We start from the raw sequence: 17,963 nt of genomic DNA on the forward strand, positions 1-17,963 counted from the left end.
ATTCACTACAAAATAGTAAGTGCTGCAAAAATTCAGGAGATAAGTAGGAGACCACCTCCCTGCACTTAATGAAGAAGGCATCTGCAACACACAAGATCAAAAGGCGTTCCATACTTTTTCAGTACAATTGGCACTTACCTCCTATTTTATAATATGCCAACCCAAAGAACAGAGAAAGGAGCTCTGTTAAATTATAGGTTGACTAATAAGTACAGTGTGTAATTATACTTCATATAAATATCACTTGATTAAATTAACAGGCCAGTAAAAATCATGACTATGTCTTACTCAATTAAGAACACAGATATTTTACTACTTACATTAAAAAAACTGAAACAATTGGTAATGATAACAAACATCTCTCCCAGCACCATACTAAATTATCTCAATTTCAATAATATTGATTTGTTGGAAAAAAGATTAATCAGTCACATAAATAGAAACACTTCAGTTCCACCTTGTGTTTAATATTTCCAGTGCTACATTTATGTTACCCTTCTCCAACAATGGTGAACTTCACATCAATGAAAAGCCAACATGGCAGTGGAAATAAATCAAAAATAAATAATATTGATCATCTGTTTTGAGCCCTCTATGTAAAATAAGCATTTATATTTCTAGCTGAGGTAATGCTTCCATTATCAACTCCTATTTTCAAGCACTTATAGCAATTTAGAAGAAAATTGCCCAAGAGGAAATTTATTGATTTCTCCCTTAGTCTAGTGAAGATTTCTCTTCCCACCTCCTCCTCCTCCTCTTTCTCTACAGAGGAGATGGAAGAAATTATTAAAAATCTGCCTGGTTATTTTAGATCTAAATAAGTGGAAGAGAGAGGCATTTTTCAGAGGGTAAGGACTGTGGAAAAGCTTTTTCTGTTACTGTATGATACGAGGAATGTGAGTCATCCTTGTCACTTGAGAAAGAAGCTTACAGATAAAGAATAAGACAGACAACCAAGTGGGAAGAAAAGATGGATCAGCAGAGGAGTCATATGAAGAAAACTCCTCTGACGTTATTAAATTCACTGCCTGAAATAGCACTGCTTATTTAGCCCAAAATTCCTCCCCAACTCAGAGTGACAACGAAGCAAGCAAGACCATATCACAGAAGTGTGGGCTCACTGGGGATGAAAATTGTAAGCAAATCATTTTAGAAGGCAAAATGTAAAAAGAGTATAACCAGCACATCTTGGATAAATCACATCCAATTATTCCAAATGTCAGTTATTTAGAATGCCTGGAAGCTCTCCAAACTCCTTATTTATAGTTAAAGAGGAAAAAAAATAAAGTAGTAAAGAAAAAAGGAAAGAAAAAAAGGAAAAGAGAAATAGAGAGAGGAAGCAGAGCTTTTGCTCTCTGACCTGAGCCCTGATGGGCTGCCCACTCACAACAGCAACCCTGTCTCAGAAGAAAGAGAATGCTGTCCCTGATCTGCCAAATGCCTAAGTGATCTACAGTGAATTCTGCTGTTTACTCATTGTCTCAAGATTCCTTGTTCAGCAGGCAGTGTTCCATTCTCACAGAAAGAGTAATGATGAACTGAGAACTACAGGTGCTGGCCCAGTGCTCTGTCTCCACAGACACAGATGCCTACTTTTGGGCTTTTGTGATCTGAAGAAGTCATAACCTCAATTCAAGCTAGAATCACTGTAGTTTCTAAATCCATAGTTTTACAAAATTCATTATGTTCTTTTTCAGTGAAGGCTAGTTAGATGCTGATGTGAAAAATAAAAATAACAAATTAAATGATATCGGAAATTTACAGAAAATACAGTACTAAATGTTTAACTTACTTACCTTCATCATAAATTTCTGTAGAGCCATGAGAGGAGGGAAAAAGAGAAAATGTGAAATGAATATTTGCTTTTCAGGTGCTTAAAAATGGGACTTGTTTTCTGTAAAATAGTGAGTGGATACACAGAACCACAAATTGCAGTTAAAAGGAACATTTATCATTGTAATTAGCATAACTATAGCTTGTATAGCAAAACAGCTGCTCAGAACAAGGCTTCATTGTTTTTCTATATAAGATTTTTTTACTTTAAATAATATACTAAATTAAATACTTGTAGCTTAAAGATAAAACAGTATAGGCAAAATAGATGCCATACCTGATCATCTTTAAATACTTGGCCTGCATAATAGTTCAATGCAAGTTATAGTCTTGCATTCAAAGAGCAATGCTGGGAAGCAACACTATTACAGTAACAATTTATAACACACAAGTGCAGACAAAGTTAGGAAAATGAAAATATTACTAATATTTCATGCATTTAATTAAAAAAAAAAATGAAGTACCAAATAACTGATGTTAGAAAATTATGGAAATGTTGGGGTTAATTTTCATAGAGATGCTTAAGAGTAAGAGGAGAGGTTACTTGCAGTGATCCCACTTTCTCTGCACAAGATCTATTGTCACCTTTTCCCCTGCTGCTCTTAATTAGTTCGTGGTTTGATATCTGAAATTTTGAAGCTAGGGACTGAAGTCCAGCAGTAAATCCCTATCTCACATGAAAAGAGTCTAAGTCGGTAGCCTCCAGGAAACACTGTGCTTTCACTTCATTCAGACTTTTAAAACAGAAACATCTGTTCTCAGAGATCAAATGATGTTGTAGATAAATATTAAATACATGGGAAAAAGAGTACAGTATAAAATAATGACGTCAAAGCATTCTTCTCTTTAGGAAAATCTTCTTCACTAAATCAGGAACTTAGTGTTCAGGCATTTGGAAATAAATTCAGCAAAACTAAAAACTGGGAACCTCGTCCACCATCCTCATAAATTGATTCCTTAAAATATATGCATAAATCAGCAGTGTGATCATTTGTAGATTATTTTACATCCCATTTCTTGCCCCAATACTTTGTTTGCTTTTAATGAGTGGCTTCAGAAGCTAACCTGAAGTCTTTGCTCCGCTGTGAACACTTTAAGTGTATAAATTCACTAAAAGAGAAATCAGCTAATTACATAATTTTTAAAAAACTTTCCTATATTTGTCAATATTGAATTTCCCTTACAATAAAGAAGTCAAGAAGACTACATTCATCAAGGACCTCAAGCTTTTCTATCTGCTATTTATCTGTGAAATTTTGTCCTGAGAACCGTGCAACCACGGTTACTTTTCCATGTGACAAGTACATTAAGCAGCAGCCCTTCCGTGGGACTGGCTCTGTTTCCATAACTTAACTGCTTGAATCTAATTTCTTCACTCACGTCAGATTAACATGAATAGTTTCTCTCTTCTCATGATTACTAAAAAGATACAGAAGAATTTTATCCTGGATTTTTTGGAACGTCAGAATTAACAATTAATTCTCTCCTGCTAACCTACTAAGTGAACTGTAGCAAGAGAAAGAGAAACGATATTCATCTCTTAGTTGCTGCCACATTATGTTCTTCAGTTACTCTGGCTCCTTAATAATTTTGAAGATCATTTACACGTCATTCTTAAAGACAGAATGTGTCACACCCCCAAGCTAGAAAGGGTGAGAGAATGACAGTCGATAAGTAACTGTGAACATTTACTTATTTACCTAATGCCAAAACCATCAGAGCAAAAATACGCTTAGCCTGCTGTTATAAGAATGCTTTCTCTTCACAGCAAACACTTACATGCCAGTTATCATGACAAGTGAAGTGAATGCCTCTATGAAACTCCAAGGTAAACCAGAGATGCTACCTGTAATGAACTGGACAGTACCCGCCCAGCTATTATCAAACGTACAGGACAGAGGGTTCCAGGTACTCATGTCACATCCTCCTACAAGACGACTCTCCCATGTTTTAAAATTAAATCCATTCCAGGGTGAAGTGCAACACTTTTAAAAAAACATCAACTTTCAGTTTGGAGGAAAAAAATAACCCCTAAAAATAAACCTACAAGTGTGCAACAGTGTTACAGAGGACACTGCTACAACTGATCTTCTGTAGAGGAAGAACTTCCTTTCTGCTCCTTCATATTGCTCTTTATTCCACAGAAAGAACGAGCACATTAATTTCTCATAAAACATTTGCAATTCAACATGCTGTCACAGTTTCCATACTTGAAAATTAATCAGAGAGAACAGACCTATAACTTGAAATTTCTTGGAGTCATTCCAACATCCACTGCTCTTGAAAGGTTTTACACCAAAGACTGATACCAAAATGTTAAAATTATACAGTCTGATACAGTCACCAAGTACAACAAAGAATTGCTGTACACTAGTCAGCAATCATCAGCTAAAAGTAAAAGAAGAGATCAAATTGTGATGACCTATAACTTTAGCTATACACAAATCTCTTAATCTGTGAATTTGAACTCCTGACAACAGAGGTTGGTCATGCCTATGGTTGAAATTCTGCATTATATACACCCTTACAAAGCATACAAATGTATGCAATATCCAGTATGACATGCAAGAAAAGAAACCTAAGTCTTAAGAATTAATAAAGATGTGATTTATCTGCATTACATAGTTTCCAGCTAGTCAAGGAAGAGAGACATTTCTAAAATTAATCTGATTAAGATTTATTAAGATGCCATTCTATTTAGGGTGAAAATAAACATACAACAGAAGCTTCAAATTCTCTGTCTTGATTACAGTTATCAGCTTAAATAACTTGCTAATTCTACACTGTCTACAACAAATTCAAGAATCAATTGGAGTTTCTCAACTGAGCACCTAGAAGCCAATGAGCAAGGTGCAACAACTGCACTTCTGATGTCTTTTTGGACTACATCAAATTGATATCAGTGCGAGTCTGATGACCGAAGTCATTAAAGACAGCATTAAACCTCTATAATGACTTGTTCAAGAAATCAGACTGTGAGTTTTATATGAACACATTTCTCTAACATTAACATCTTCTCTAAAAGTTATTCTGAGAGGTAGAACTGGTATCTGAATCCAACTGACAACTGCATACTCATATTTCAATAACTTCAGTTTTCAAATGCATATGCTATTTAAAAAAATGGAGCACAAAAGATTGCGTAAGTGCTTAGTGTTACAGAAATGCCATACTTGCAGAGGAATTAAACTCTGAGCATTCATCGAGAGGATTACCTCCATGGCTTGCATCATGACTTAAAAAATGAACAAACCTTAATTGAAGATAAACAGTTACTTTAACTTCAGTGCCATTTAAAGTAATTCATTGCACATCCATGATTATTAATGAGAGCGATAGCAAATACAGCAACTACAGAAAGACTGTTTAAAAAAAAACACACCTAGTGCTGTATTTTCAATTACATCTGCATTTCCAAATGAGTATTTCCAAAAATATTCTGCATTTTAGTAAATGCTAATCGCAGTCCAGGTCTAATTCATACCATCTAGAGAAAGTGATACAACCATTTTCTAAAAACTTTTTTCTTTCCACAGCAAAACTGTGTAAATCTGACCAAATTTTCTTTTAATTGAACGGTAGGATTCTAACTCTGTATCTAACTGCATAGCCTTGGCATTTCTCCTGCATCTCATTTTACTGATCTGAGAATTTCAAGCTATGTTCCAGGTATCAATAGTACTGTGAATTTAAGCTACGTCTACACTTTCAGTTTACAAGTTCTCCATATTTTTTTAATAGCATTGAGTCAAAGTCTGACATTTCTTTGTAAGCAAATTTCTACAACAGTAGTACAAAAGAGAGAATCTTTAAACTAAGAGGTTACTAACCTGAATAGCTTGGGATTAAATACAGTATTGTCATTATGGTCTTTCCATATAGTCAGGAATTCCAGGAATTGAGGTGAAATTTATGTTGGAAGTGCAAACCAAAAATCTAAGGAGCCAAATTGTATAATAGCCCCCAAAATCTGTAAATATTTTTATTAACACCACATCCTTACTGTCCTCAAGAGAGACTTAAATAGCTTATTTATTTGTGAGTGAATGATTGAGTTAGGATGATGGAAAGAATGATTAGTGTCACATGCCTAAAACCTAATCTAAAATCATGAAGTCTGCCACACTATAAGTATCAGAAGACAATGGTTCTATGTCCAGGTGGAGATCAGTCACAAGTGTTGCTCCTCAGTGGCCTGTCTTTAGCATCTTTATCAAGATATGGGAAAGAGTGCACCCCTCAGCAAGTTTGCAGATGAATGGTGCTGAATGGCACAGCTGGCACAATAACAGGAAGGGATATCATTCAAAGGGACCTGGGCACGCTTTAGGAGTGGGCCCAAAAGAATCTAGTGAGATTCAATATGGCCAAGTACAGGATGTTGCACATGGGCCAAGGCAGCCCCAGATATTTGTGCAGACTGGGAAAATAATTGAGAACAGTCCTACAGATTTGAGGTGGATGAAAGGCTTGACATGAGCCAGCAATGTGCACTTGCATCCCAGAAAGCCAACAGTATGATGGCTGCATCAAAAGATGGGTGGCCAGCAGGGAGAGGAAGACAATTGTATGTACCGCTCTTTCTCTGCCCTCATGGGGGCCCCACCTGGAGTACTGCCTCCAAGCCTGGGCCACGAGCACAAAAGAGATGTGGAGCTGATGGAGCAGGTCCAGAGGACGACACCAAGATGTTAAGAGAACACCTCTCCTACAAAGAAAGGCCGAGAGATCTGTGTTTGTTCAGCAGAGAAGAAAAGCCTCCAAGGAGACCTTATTGTGGCCTTGAAACACTTAGAGCTTAAAGACAAAAAAATCAATTTTTACATGGTTTGATGAGGACAGCACAAAGGAGGAATTGTTTGAAACAAAAAGAGAGGAGATTTAGATTAGATGTTAGGAAGAAATTTCTTCTCAGAGGGCATTGAGATGTTGGAACAAGTTGCCCAGAGAAGCTGTGAATGCCCCATCCTTGGAAATGTTCAAGGCCAGATTGGATGGAGCACTGGGCAGCCTGAGCTGGTGAGTTGCAACCCTGCCCATGGCAGGGGGTTTGAACTGGATGATCTTTGTGTTCTCTTCTAAACCAAGCCATTCTATGCTTCTATGATTGATTCTGCGCTAATGCAGACCTATGGTACTTACAGTCATACCAACAGAGATAAAAAAGGAAAAGAACAGAAGTTCAAGGAATATCACAAGTTCGCTTAGTTCTTCCATAAAATAGCTTCAATACTCTTGTTCTTAAAGTGGAATAAGCATCTGGGGACAAAATTAAAGCAATGATAGTAATTCAAGTGATGAGAGGCAGAACTGGAATAATTATTATAAAAATTTCACTAGCAGATTTTATAGGCAGCAACAGCCCAGAAGTGGATGAGTTAAGCTTAACTCCATGAAACTGCTTGCAGTAAGTTCATTTATTGATCTGGTCACTAATTTGGCATTAAATTTGCTTAACTTAGGCTCTGGGATTGGGCTTCAGGGTGTCCACAGATACACAGACATAAGTGAACAGACCTTGAACATTCTACAATGGAAGATGTTTTACAGAGATCTGTGTTAAAATAAGGTACTTAACCTCATTGACCAGAAATCAGCTGTTATATCATCTGTGCAACACACAGCATTCTGCTGCTTTTAGTAACTTCTATTAAAATGCATCTTTAAGTTTTGTGTGTCCCTTTAATGCATTCTGGATTAATTCAGTATGTATATCTGTGAACTGCCAGGGAATCATCTGGAATTACAGAGTGCTAAGAGTTGCCTTACAGGGCAAATGAGGGCTCACTTGAAATGAGATGATTTCATATTTGAAGTAAAGCCAGCACTCACTTCAGCTGCATCAGATAGGAGGCTGTCTGGATTACTTAACTGATCAACTAAGAAAAGACTTCAGCTCATGCAAGTTGCAAAGAAACATTTAGCTCTGATGTCATGGGAAACATCTCATTTTAGCATAGTTTAAGAACATGCTTCTGCAAAGCAGCCTTTCTTAAGGATAAGATTCTGATGTTTCCAAATTCTGAAATTAAAAAAAAAAAAATAGGGCAAATCTCACTTGTATTTATTCAGGTAACATTGTATTTTCCAAGAATGCACTATTCAAGTACTTCAGTCAAGAAACAAGCTATATTAGAGCACGAGAACTGCATATACTGGTACACTATTTAACTTCCCTATTATGCTGGTTTTCTCTTTACAGCAAAATTGTTTCTAGGAATAAAACCTCAGAACCCAAAGATGTAGAATCAATGTGTAGATTATGTGTAATTAAAATGTTGGACAAAATGAGAAAATTATCTAACCACCATTATGGCTTAAGAAACATTCCAAGTAACTCCATACTGGTTTTGAAAAATATCTGATTCACTGAACATGAATAATGCCAGCATACTGATATAATGAACTGAAATTAACTTAACAACATTTATTCATTAATAAATACCACAAGCATTTATATATACAGTGATATAGATAACTGAAGACACACCAGTAGAAAGTGAGCTGAAAACCTTAAGCCACCATTTAAAATATGTACTTACCTACAGGCATGTCAAGCAAGCTATAACTTAATTCACTACTTGCTATAAACATGTAATTGCCATAGATTAAAGTTCTATAAACACTAGCTAAAAGAAAGTAAAACCAGTGCTCTAGCAATGCAATTGGCAATAATCCAAAGGATATCTGAGTGATTTTTGATCACGTGCAGTGCAAATTAAATACAAAGAAATTATAGAGGCCTTTTACGGTCCAAGCTTTCAGAGAGGCTTCTTTTTTTTCCTTTATTTTTTTTAGCATGAACAAACAATTTTACGCACGCCTTTATGACCACTAACTCATACATATGCACATTATGATTACACTTGAGAGAAACATATGCAAACATGTCCCATACTAGGGGTTTATATTGGATGTCCACACAAATATGCATGGCATACACAGACACATTAGGAAAGCTCTGAGCAAAACATCCATCTGAGAACTGTGCTTTGACTTCAGTTGTTGTGATGTATGATTTTTTTATTCTGTAGCAGCTGTTCTACATCTGAAATACTTAGTACATATAATAGATGCAGTTAGAAACAGTATCACCCATTATTTATTAGTATTAATTATTGTCATGCATTTTAGAATTATGTTGTCTGTACTGGAAAAGACAAGGTGGGTAACAGAATGGAGTAATAACACTAGACAGCAAGGCTCAAAACTGAGGGACAATAACCACAAGAGCGTATTGCAGAGTTCTAAGATCTAATTTAAAGGGAGAAGTCATTGCATTAGCATGAAATTTGGTATGAAAATACAGGAATGATCAGATCTTATATGGCCTTATATTTGCCTCCCTTTTTGAGCCAAGCAAGTTGGAGATTCATGAGCACACGGTATAAGAACAGACATATTAGACTCAGTGGCAACATGAAACATTTGGGATCAAGTGAATAAAAGACAGAATCACATACCCATTTTTCCACATCAACTAGCTGTAGGAAGAAAAAGCAAGAAATCAGTAAATCTCTTTCTTTAAATACACATATCAAAGTCTACTTTGAACTTAATGTTTCACTTCCTTGGAAATGTATCTAGAATTAAAGAAAATGTATGTGTATGAATAGAAGCTATTGTTTCGGCATCTTCTCTTAAAAATTTCAGAGCCTCAATTTTTTTTTCTCTTTATTTTATTAGAAACACTTAAAATTCTGGTAGCTCAAAATGTCCATTTAAATTTCAGATTGGGGTAGTAAATGAAGACTGATGCTGATCTAGCTGCGCATTGTACTCTTTAGCAACTGGACAAATTTACAAAACACAATTTTACAAAAAACACTTCTCCATCTTCTCTTGAATAATATTCCAAAGTGAATATTTTTTACTTGAAAAGATTTAGTGGTGGCTATTAAAGGTTTGTGGATATAATGAACGCTAAACGTATGAAACCTACAATTAGGGGACAAACATCAAACCTGGACCCAACAGACTGCAGCATGAGAAAATAGAAGAACAGAGAACTGAAACCAAAATGTCATTCATTTTTCAGTAATAGAGAACCATTCTGAAAGCTTAAGTTTTTGTGATAAAAAAACTGTTTTCATGCTTATTAAATAAACTGATTTAAAATAACTCTCTCTAAAAATTATTTAGACCATCATATATTATCAGGAAAGCTAAGTAGAACTAGAACAAATTTCAACTATTAAAAAGTTAGTACTGTACTAAATACTAAAAATTTAGATCCGAAGTATTTTTTTTTCTGGATTTAATACAGAATGTACTGAAGCATATCAAGCCTTCAGTGGTTTTGCTACAGGTACATATGGACCTTCTGTGAGCATATGTTATATACAACATTTGGAACAATTTAAGAAGAAAATTACTCAAAATTTGTACTACGTTATCAAAACCAGTAGCAAACTATTTGGATTCCAGATGCTTCTTTAATTATTGTAATAGAAAACAAGGAATTCAGTTCTCATCTACTAAAAATAATATTATTCAAAGCATATTTCCTCATTTTTTAACACCTTAAAGTGCAATGGTTTTACATTTTATATTTTAAAGCATTTATATATCAGTAGGTTCTGCTCACACACAAAGATTTGAAAACACCATCTGACTTTTTAGCTAATTAATACCAACTTGTAAGGATTTTTAATTTGACCATTCCTATCTCTCCTCTGATATGTCGACTGCATTTAGATTTATAACAGGAGTTCCACGAGTTTAATTACCAACTTCAGTTACAGAAATTACTTCTAAAAAACATCTGGTATTTTAAAACATATGCAATGTAATAAGAAAAAAGTAAGATCTGGACAAGTTAGAAAAACTGGCAACAGTCTAAAGCCTAATGCAAAGAAGGCAGCTATTATAGCTTAAAAAAAAAAGAAAAAAAAAAGTAAGAAATAGCCAACTTATTTTACATTATTTATTTATTAGCTTGCTTTTCATACATCTTTTGTTCAAATTATGTATGCATTATGAACAACGCATCACAAACAATTTGACTGTGCAACAATGCTACTGTTCCAAAATTTAAATGATCAGTTCAACCACAATCAGTTTTACAAAGAATCCTCTCAAGGCTCATTGAGCATTTTTAGTTGTACAATGAATTTTCTTATAATTGCTCGATTGACTGCTTATTTTAGTGGGCTCTAGTTAGGTTCAAAAGTCAAGTGCAGCATTTGTCAAGTATTTATAAACTATGCACACTAGATATTTGTATATCCATCTTCAAAGGGAATATCAATAGTCTCTGATATATGCCAAAGGCACCTTCACTCAGCAGTTCTTGAGGACAATCATATGAACCAATTTTGTACAGTTGTCAAATCCTACAGTAATTATGAAAATACAATATTATGAACGAATCCAAAGCAATCTGCTTCTGAAAGTATGGTCATCCACCAGCACAATGCACACCACGATAAAGTCCTGAATTTTCAGTTTTCATCACATTCAATCATTCTGCTGTGTGCATCTGCAGAGCTCTCCCATACCAGGTGTGCTCACTTTTCTCTACCCATCTACAAGAGTGCTTTTCCAACTCCTGAAGTCACAAGACAACATTTCTTCCCTATAGGTCACTGTCCAAAATTCTAAACTTTCCTATGTGATATACGTAATTAAAATTTTGTTAGGTTTTACTCTGTGTAACTTATACTGGAAAGCATGCCAACTTCAAGGTATTTGGAATTCTCTAACAGGGAAAAAAGTCATAAGCATGACTTGATAATGTATTTTCTTGCCCCAAAATTCCTGCTGAAGTACAGTCAACTAAAAATAACTACAAGTACTCTTTACCAAGATCTAATACAGATAAAATAGGTGTAAAGCTTACATGAATAGAAACAAAAAGGTACAATAAGCACGTCATCCTAGTACTTGTGTTAGATTTAACCTATAATTCAGTTAACAAGCAAAAAGATGTCTCACAGAACCTCTAAATACAGATTCAGTTTCACACTGATAACTGCCTTCAGCTGAGAGAGCTGGGGCTGTTCAGCCTGGAGGAGATAAGGCTGCAAGGAGATGTGATGGCAGCCTTTCAGTATCTAACATGTGGCTATAAGAAAGAAGCAGATAGACTCTTTAGCAAGGTCTGTTTTGACAGGACCAGGGGAAAAGGTTTTAAAATAGAACAGGAGATTTAGCTCGGATATAAGGAAGACATTTTATACAATAAGAGCAGTAAGGTACTGGAACAGGTTGCCCAGAAAGAAGGCGAATGTCCCATTCTTGATAATATTCAAGGTCAGACTAGATAGGGCTCTGGGCAACTTATACTAGCTGTAAGCGTCCCTGTTCATTGCAGGGCAGTTGGATTCTAAAGGTGTCTTCCAATTCAAATGATTCTATTTTATCCTATTTATGGACTATAATCCATCCTTTTCCCAGTACAGGCTCAACAAATGTGTACAAAAATCAGGAAAAACAGATGTTCTAAGTTCAAAATTCTTTTAGCTACGTACACTCGTAAGTACTTCAGTGATCTGCATTTGCTGATTTCTTTTCAGAGGTATGTAACAACTCTAGTCTTCCAGCCAAGTGTTCATCTTATATTCATTTAATCCAATCTGGAAGACTAGTTTTCCAACAGTTTTTACTGTGAGATGCATATATCCAATGTTACATTAACCAGACATAAAAGCCAGTTAAAACAGCAGGAATATAGCTCTTTTACTTCTCTTTTCTACTGTCTAAGGAGCTAAAAACAAAACAGAGAGGCATAATTCCACCACTATGAGGCATCATTCACAGACTCATTTTTTACATTTTGACATGAAGCAAGCTCACACTACACAGAACTGCACATACGTGGGCTCATACAGCACCCTTCATTAGCAGGGCACAATGCTGGGAAGTCAGCTACTTTAAACTTCACTCAGCAGACTACTCGTGCATTGTTTCCTTTTACCTTGCTGAGCAGCATGCAAAAACAATAAGGAACTTTGTTCCAGACTATATAGGAGAACCTTAGCTGAGCAGGGCTAATAACATTACCTACTATTTGTGAAAACTATAACACATATGCTATCATGATCCACAGATGGGATTGTAATCTGAAATAATCTCATTGAACCAATGAATTCCAGCTAGCACACATTGCATCTTCTTCTACCCTTATATACATTTTTCTGAACAGGAATAGGAAATTCTTATGAGAAAAGTAATGTATTTGGGGGCTTTGTTGTTGTTATTTTGTTGTTGGTTGGGGATTTCTTTTTTGTTTGTTTCTTTTGGGTTGTTTGTTTTTTGGTCTTTGGGGTTTTTATTTGTTTGTTTGTTTTTGCATTTCTCAGCTGAGGAAACTGAGCAAAACCTCTGCCTAAAATCCTCTAATCAGAATAAGTAAGATAAAATAAGGTCTTCATTTCTGCTACAATACTTGATTATCTTCACTGCTCACATTGATTTCCTGCATTTAGTATTCAACAAGGTAACTGATGATGCATGTTCTCTTCTCTGGACTATCTTCCATTGCAGGTTTTTGTATAGAAAATACTTCTAGTGCTGTGCTTATATACCTGTTAGGTTTACAATGCAACAACTCCATATGCAACATTCATCAGAAAAGTTAACTGGAAAGAAAGAATTGAATTTCTCCTTGTCACAGAGTCAACTTCTACTGACCATCATCCTGGGAAGAAAAACTTAAGCACATTACAGATCCAACGATTATGTTAGAATAGGAAAAAGGCCTGACATCTATTTCCAAAACAGCAAACTTGTCTGGGATGATAAAAGTGTTCATCTTTCTGGCATCCTCAGCCCAAATACATTCTCATTCCAAATACAGCACACTCAAAAGGGGAGCATGTATGTCAGGATAGAAATATTTGCTTGTCACAATTCTTTGAGATGAAATAGATAATGATTTTTTTCCTGTCCTTGCCTTTCCCTCAGGATTTACATAATGCAAAAATACTGTGCATGCACTCCTTTATTTCTTACAGTTCTTACATTTGATCAAAGGGCGGCAGATCAAAGCCAAGTCTTATTCTTTTTTGCCTCCTTTGAAATGGCTTGCTAACAATCATGTCTGATACTAAATAAGCTACACTGAGTAGAAAATGACAGTATCTTCAAAACTTTTACTCCTGTTAGCACTGCAGCATCTCTAAAATATCTGAGAAAAATCAAGACTTTAAGTAGAATGAGCTTCTAAATTACATTATCTTTTCATAAAGTTTTCTACTTCTAGCCGATTCATCCATCTGCTTGATACAAAGGCTCGTAGATATATAAAATGATTTGATCTTCATTTCTTTCTCTCCTTTCTTTCCCTCTTCTTTCTTTGCACTATGAATTTATGTTACACAAATTCAAAGTTTAGAAGAGCAAATCTTGCAGTAGGGCTACGCAGGCATTGTCTGCTGGACATAACAGCTCCAACTCTGTAGCCAAAATGCAGGACCCAGCACTTGGTCTTGTTGAACTTCATCCCATCGGCCTCAGTCCAGCTATCCAGATTGCCCAAATCCCTCTGTAGGGCCTTCCTACCCCCAGGCAGATCAATACTTCCTGCTAACTTGGTGTCACCTTCAACTTACTGAAGGTGCACTCAAACCTCTAGTCATGCTAGCAAACTTTAAAACATTTTGAGCCCATCTCAAAGTGTTTTCAGATTACAGATACTTTATTAACTAAGCTTTCTGTGAACCAGAGGGTTTTAATTGTCAGGAGCACATTTAACTCCTGATTTTCAGTATTTTTGGGGGAAGCACTTGAGAAATTGGCTTATCAACACCTATTAAGAAAGAGGGAGGCTTACCATTTTCCATCTTCATGAGAGATGGATTCACTCCCCATACCGTGCTGAGAAAATAACAGCTGCCAGCTATGTGTGTAATCTTGCTCTAAGTAATTAATGAAGTCAGAGCTCCACAACTGGAGATGATCTGACTTATTCAGAAATCCAGCAGACATAGTTACTCTCCCTTCCCAAAATGCATCCAGACCTTTTCTGCAGCACAGGAAACATACTCAGTTCTGGGAGGAAACACAAATTTTCCCTGTTTCTTAAACAGAAATACAGAATTACAAATGCAAGGCACTTGTATGTGATGATTGCAGACGACACCAAGCTGGGAGGGAGTGTTGATCTGCCTGAGGGGAGAAGGGCACTGCAGAGGGACCTGGACAGACTGGATCTATGGGCCAAGGTTAACGGCATGAGTTTCAATAGGGCCAACTGGTCCCGCATTTTGGTCACAACAATCTCAGGCAACCCTACAGGCTTGGGGAGGTGTGGCTGGAAAGCTGCCTGATGGAAAGGGACCTTGGCGTTCTGATGTGTGTCAGCTGAACAGGAGCCAGCAGTGTGCCATGGCGGCCAAGAAGGCCAATGGCATCCTGGCTTGTATCAGGAATGGTGTGGTGAGCAGGATGAGGGAAGTCATCCTGCCCCTGTACTCGGCATTGGTGAGGCCTCATCTCGAGTACTGTGTTCAGTTTTGGGCACCTCAGCACAGAAGAGACGTGGAGGTACTGGAGCAGGTCCAGAGAAGGGCAACGAGGCTAGTGAAGGGCTTGGGAAATCAGCCCTATGAGGAGAGGCTGAGGGAGCTGGGCTGTTTAGTCTGGGGAAGAGGCAGCTGAGGGGAGACCTTATTGCTCTCTTCCAATACTTGAAAGGTGCTTACAGTGAGAGCGGGGTAGGTCTCTTCTCACTGGTGACAGGTGACAAGACAAGGAGAAAACGGCCTCAAGTTGCATCAAGGTAAGTTTAGGTTGGACGTTAGGAAATACTTCTTTATAGAAAGGGTGATTAAACATTGGAATAGGCTCCCCAGGGAGGTGGTTGAGTCACCGTCCCTGGATGTGTTTAAGAGCCGTTTGGATGTGGTGCTCAGAGATATGATTTAGCAGAGGGTTTTTAGAGTTAGGGTACTATGGTTAGGCTGCAGTTGGACTTGATGATCCTTGAGCTCCCTTCCAACCTGAATAATTCTATGATTCTATCATTCCTTCACACAAGGGCATTCAGATCTGTGAAAGAGGGTTGTATTCTGATCCTTCAGCAAAGACTACACCACACAACACTAGACAGCAGTTTTCTGGTCAGTAGCACAGAAAAATGGTTTTATTAAAATAAGGCACCAGGAAAAATGATTAATCAGCCATGACTGGATGATTAGATGGGAGTTAATAAGCTCAAGATGCAATTTACCTGGAACTCTGCTGTAACTGATGGGTATCTGCAGACAACACTTTCCTGAAAAATGAAGCTGTCAAGTACTGGCTCAGAGGTTGCAAAGTAATTTTTTTTTCTAAAACAGATGCAGTGTAGATAGAATAGGCACGTAATGCTTGCAACCAAATGTTTGTGTTCAGTTAATAAGATCTGGCAGGGATTTAATGAATGCAGAAGTCTGAAAAACTCGTGGCATTTAATTACAGTGTTTTAGTACAATATAACTGAAACATTTCACTAACAATTAATGAATGTATTTGTTCTATGGTTATTTTCTCATGTTGTCTAGAAACAATTTTTCATCTTTTTTTTTTTTTTTTTCCTCGCAGTATCCTAACATAATTATTTTGGATCAGGAATTTGATTTTTGAAAGGAAAAAAAAAGTGGAAAGGCAGGCATCTAGAGCAAAACAAGGGCATTCCAGAACGTTACTAACAGAGGAAAGTAAAGTCAGACACTACTAGTGTCAGTAACCAGACTGAACAGTGATCATTCAGCCCTGGTCTAAAGTTAAGGTTTCTGTCAGCAATAATGAGAAAAAAAAAAAAAAGGAAGAAAACTATCAATCCAGCAGACATGGAAAGCACAGAGCAGATCAAAAATTACAGTATAAATAAAGGAAATGAGGTTTATCAAAAGAAATTTGAAACAAAATAAAAATAACCTTAAATAAGAAAAAATATTCCAATGAAAAAGAAACTGAAAATTGTCTTCCATTATCATATATTGAAATGCATGCATCACATTTATATTGGAAAGAACAAATAATCAAATATGCAACACTTCTTCTACTAAGAACCTGATTAAATATTCATAGAGGCAACAGAAGTTGCTAACATCATGCTGCAAAACAAATTGAACTTTTAGCTAGTAATTTGCTTAAGTATTCATTTAGAGATGAGTGAACGTCATGACTCCGTATTACTCCCTTAAATCATCACTTTCCCAGTCTCCTTTTAGTAGAAAGTGCTTTTTTCTTTCTGAATCTGGAGGTAGTCAAGGCCAGGTAAGATGGAGTCCTGAGCAATCTCCCATGGCAGCTGTTTGGAACTGAATGATCTTTAAGGTCCCTTCCAACCCAAACTATTCTGATTCTACGATTAGCCCAATATTGCTCACAATCTGGACTGAGCAAATAAACCAAAATCAAACTGATGGAAGAGAAAAAAAGTCTGCTCAAACTAAAAAGTAAAAGGGCTGGAAATTCCTGTTGAAAGAAGCAGTTAAATCTATACAACATTGGTTTAAATACACTCCAAATAATTATGAAAGAAAAAATTTAGTAAATGTTTCCCCAGCTACTCAAAACAATGGCTGTGTTTGTAGCTTCCAAATCCTCAGGATGTTTGCAAAGTGGTCTGTGCTGAAAGACTTTCTGAGCAAGAGAATCTAAGAGGAGGAAGGGGGAAGAAAAGAACAAATGTCAAAAATGAATCCCTAAATGTTTTAGTGCACAAGGTCAGAATTTTTGTGCTGCACAGAGTACCAGGTCAGTTTATTCTATTAATCCCCCACTTTAGCTATTAAATATCCCAAAGGGATACCTATATTGAGGTATTATTTTGCCTACTGTTTTAAATTAAGCCAAAAGAAATCCTTAAATCACCTATGAAGAGATTAGGATTTCACTAGGGGAAAAAAATAGTAGTAATCCTGGGATTTCAAAAGATATCTTAGTAATCTACCATATGCACTCTTTCTCCTCTCAATCCATGCCAGCATACTTATGACTGAGAATGGATTAAGTGGGCAGGCTTCATCTCCAGGTGTCCTTACTGAAGGGTGTTTCCTATGTTTCCTGTTTCTCTATGTTCAAACAGTATAAAAGACTGCAATATCAAGACTTTATATAGAGAATGTAGGGCTATAATATTCACCTCATCCAAAATTCTTCCCAGTAAAAGTATGCATCAGCTGCTGACACAGTTACAG

The 17,963-nt window shown here is 36.4% G+C and overlaps 1 protein-coding gene across 1 annotated transcript in view; it reads right to left on the reverse strand.

Moving 5' to 3' along the window:
- Positions 1 to 17,963, reverse strand: part of RYR2 (ryanodine receptor 2) — a 352,078-nt gene that overhangs the window by 220,078 nt on the left and 114,037 nt on the right. Inside the window, 1 exon segment of the mRNA XM_085219664.1 lies at positions 9,297 to 9,317. Coding sequence (XP_085075790.1) covers positions 9,297 to 9,317 — 21 coding nt within the window.

This window comes from Meleagris gallopavo, chromosome 2 (assembly GCF_905368555.1).
Source record: "Meleagris gallopavo chromosome 2, MGAL_WU_HG_1.1, whole genome shotgun sequence".
Classification (NCBI taxonomy): domain Eukaryota; kingdom Metazoa; phylum Chordata; class Aves; order Galliformes; family Phasianidae; genus Meleagris; species Meleagris gallopavo.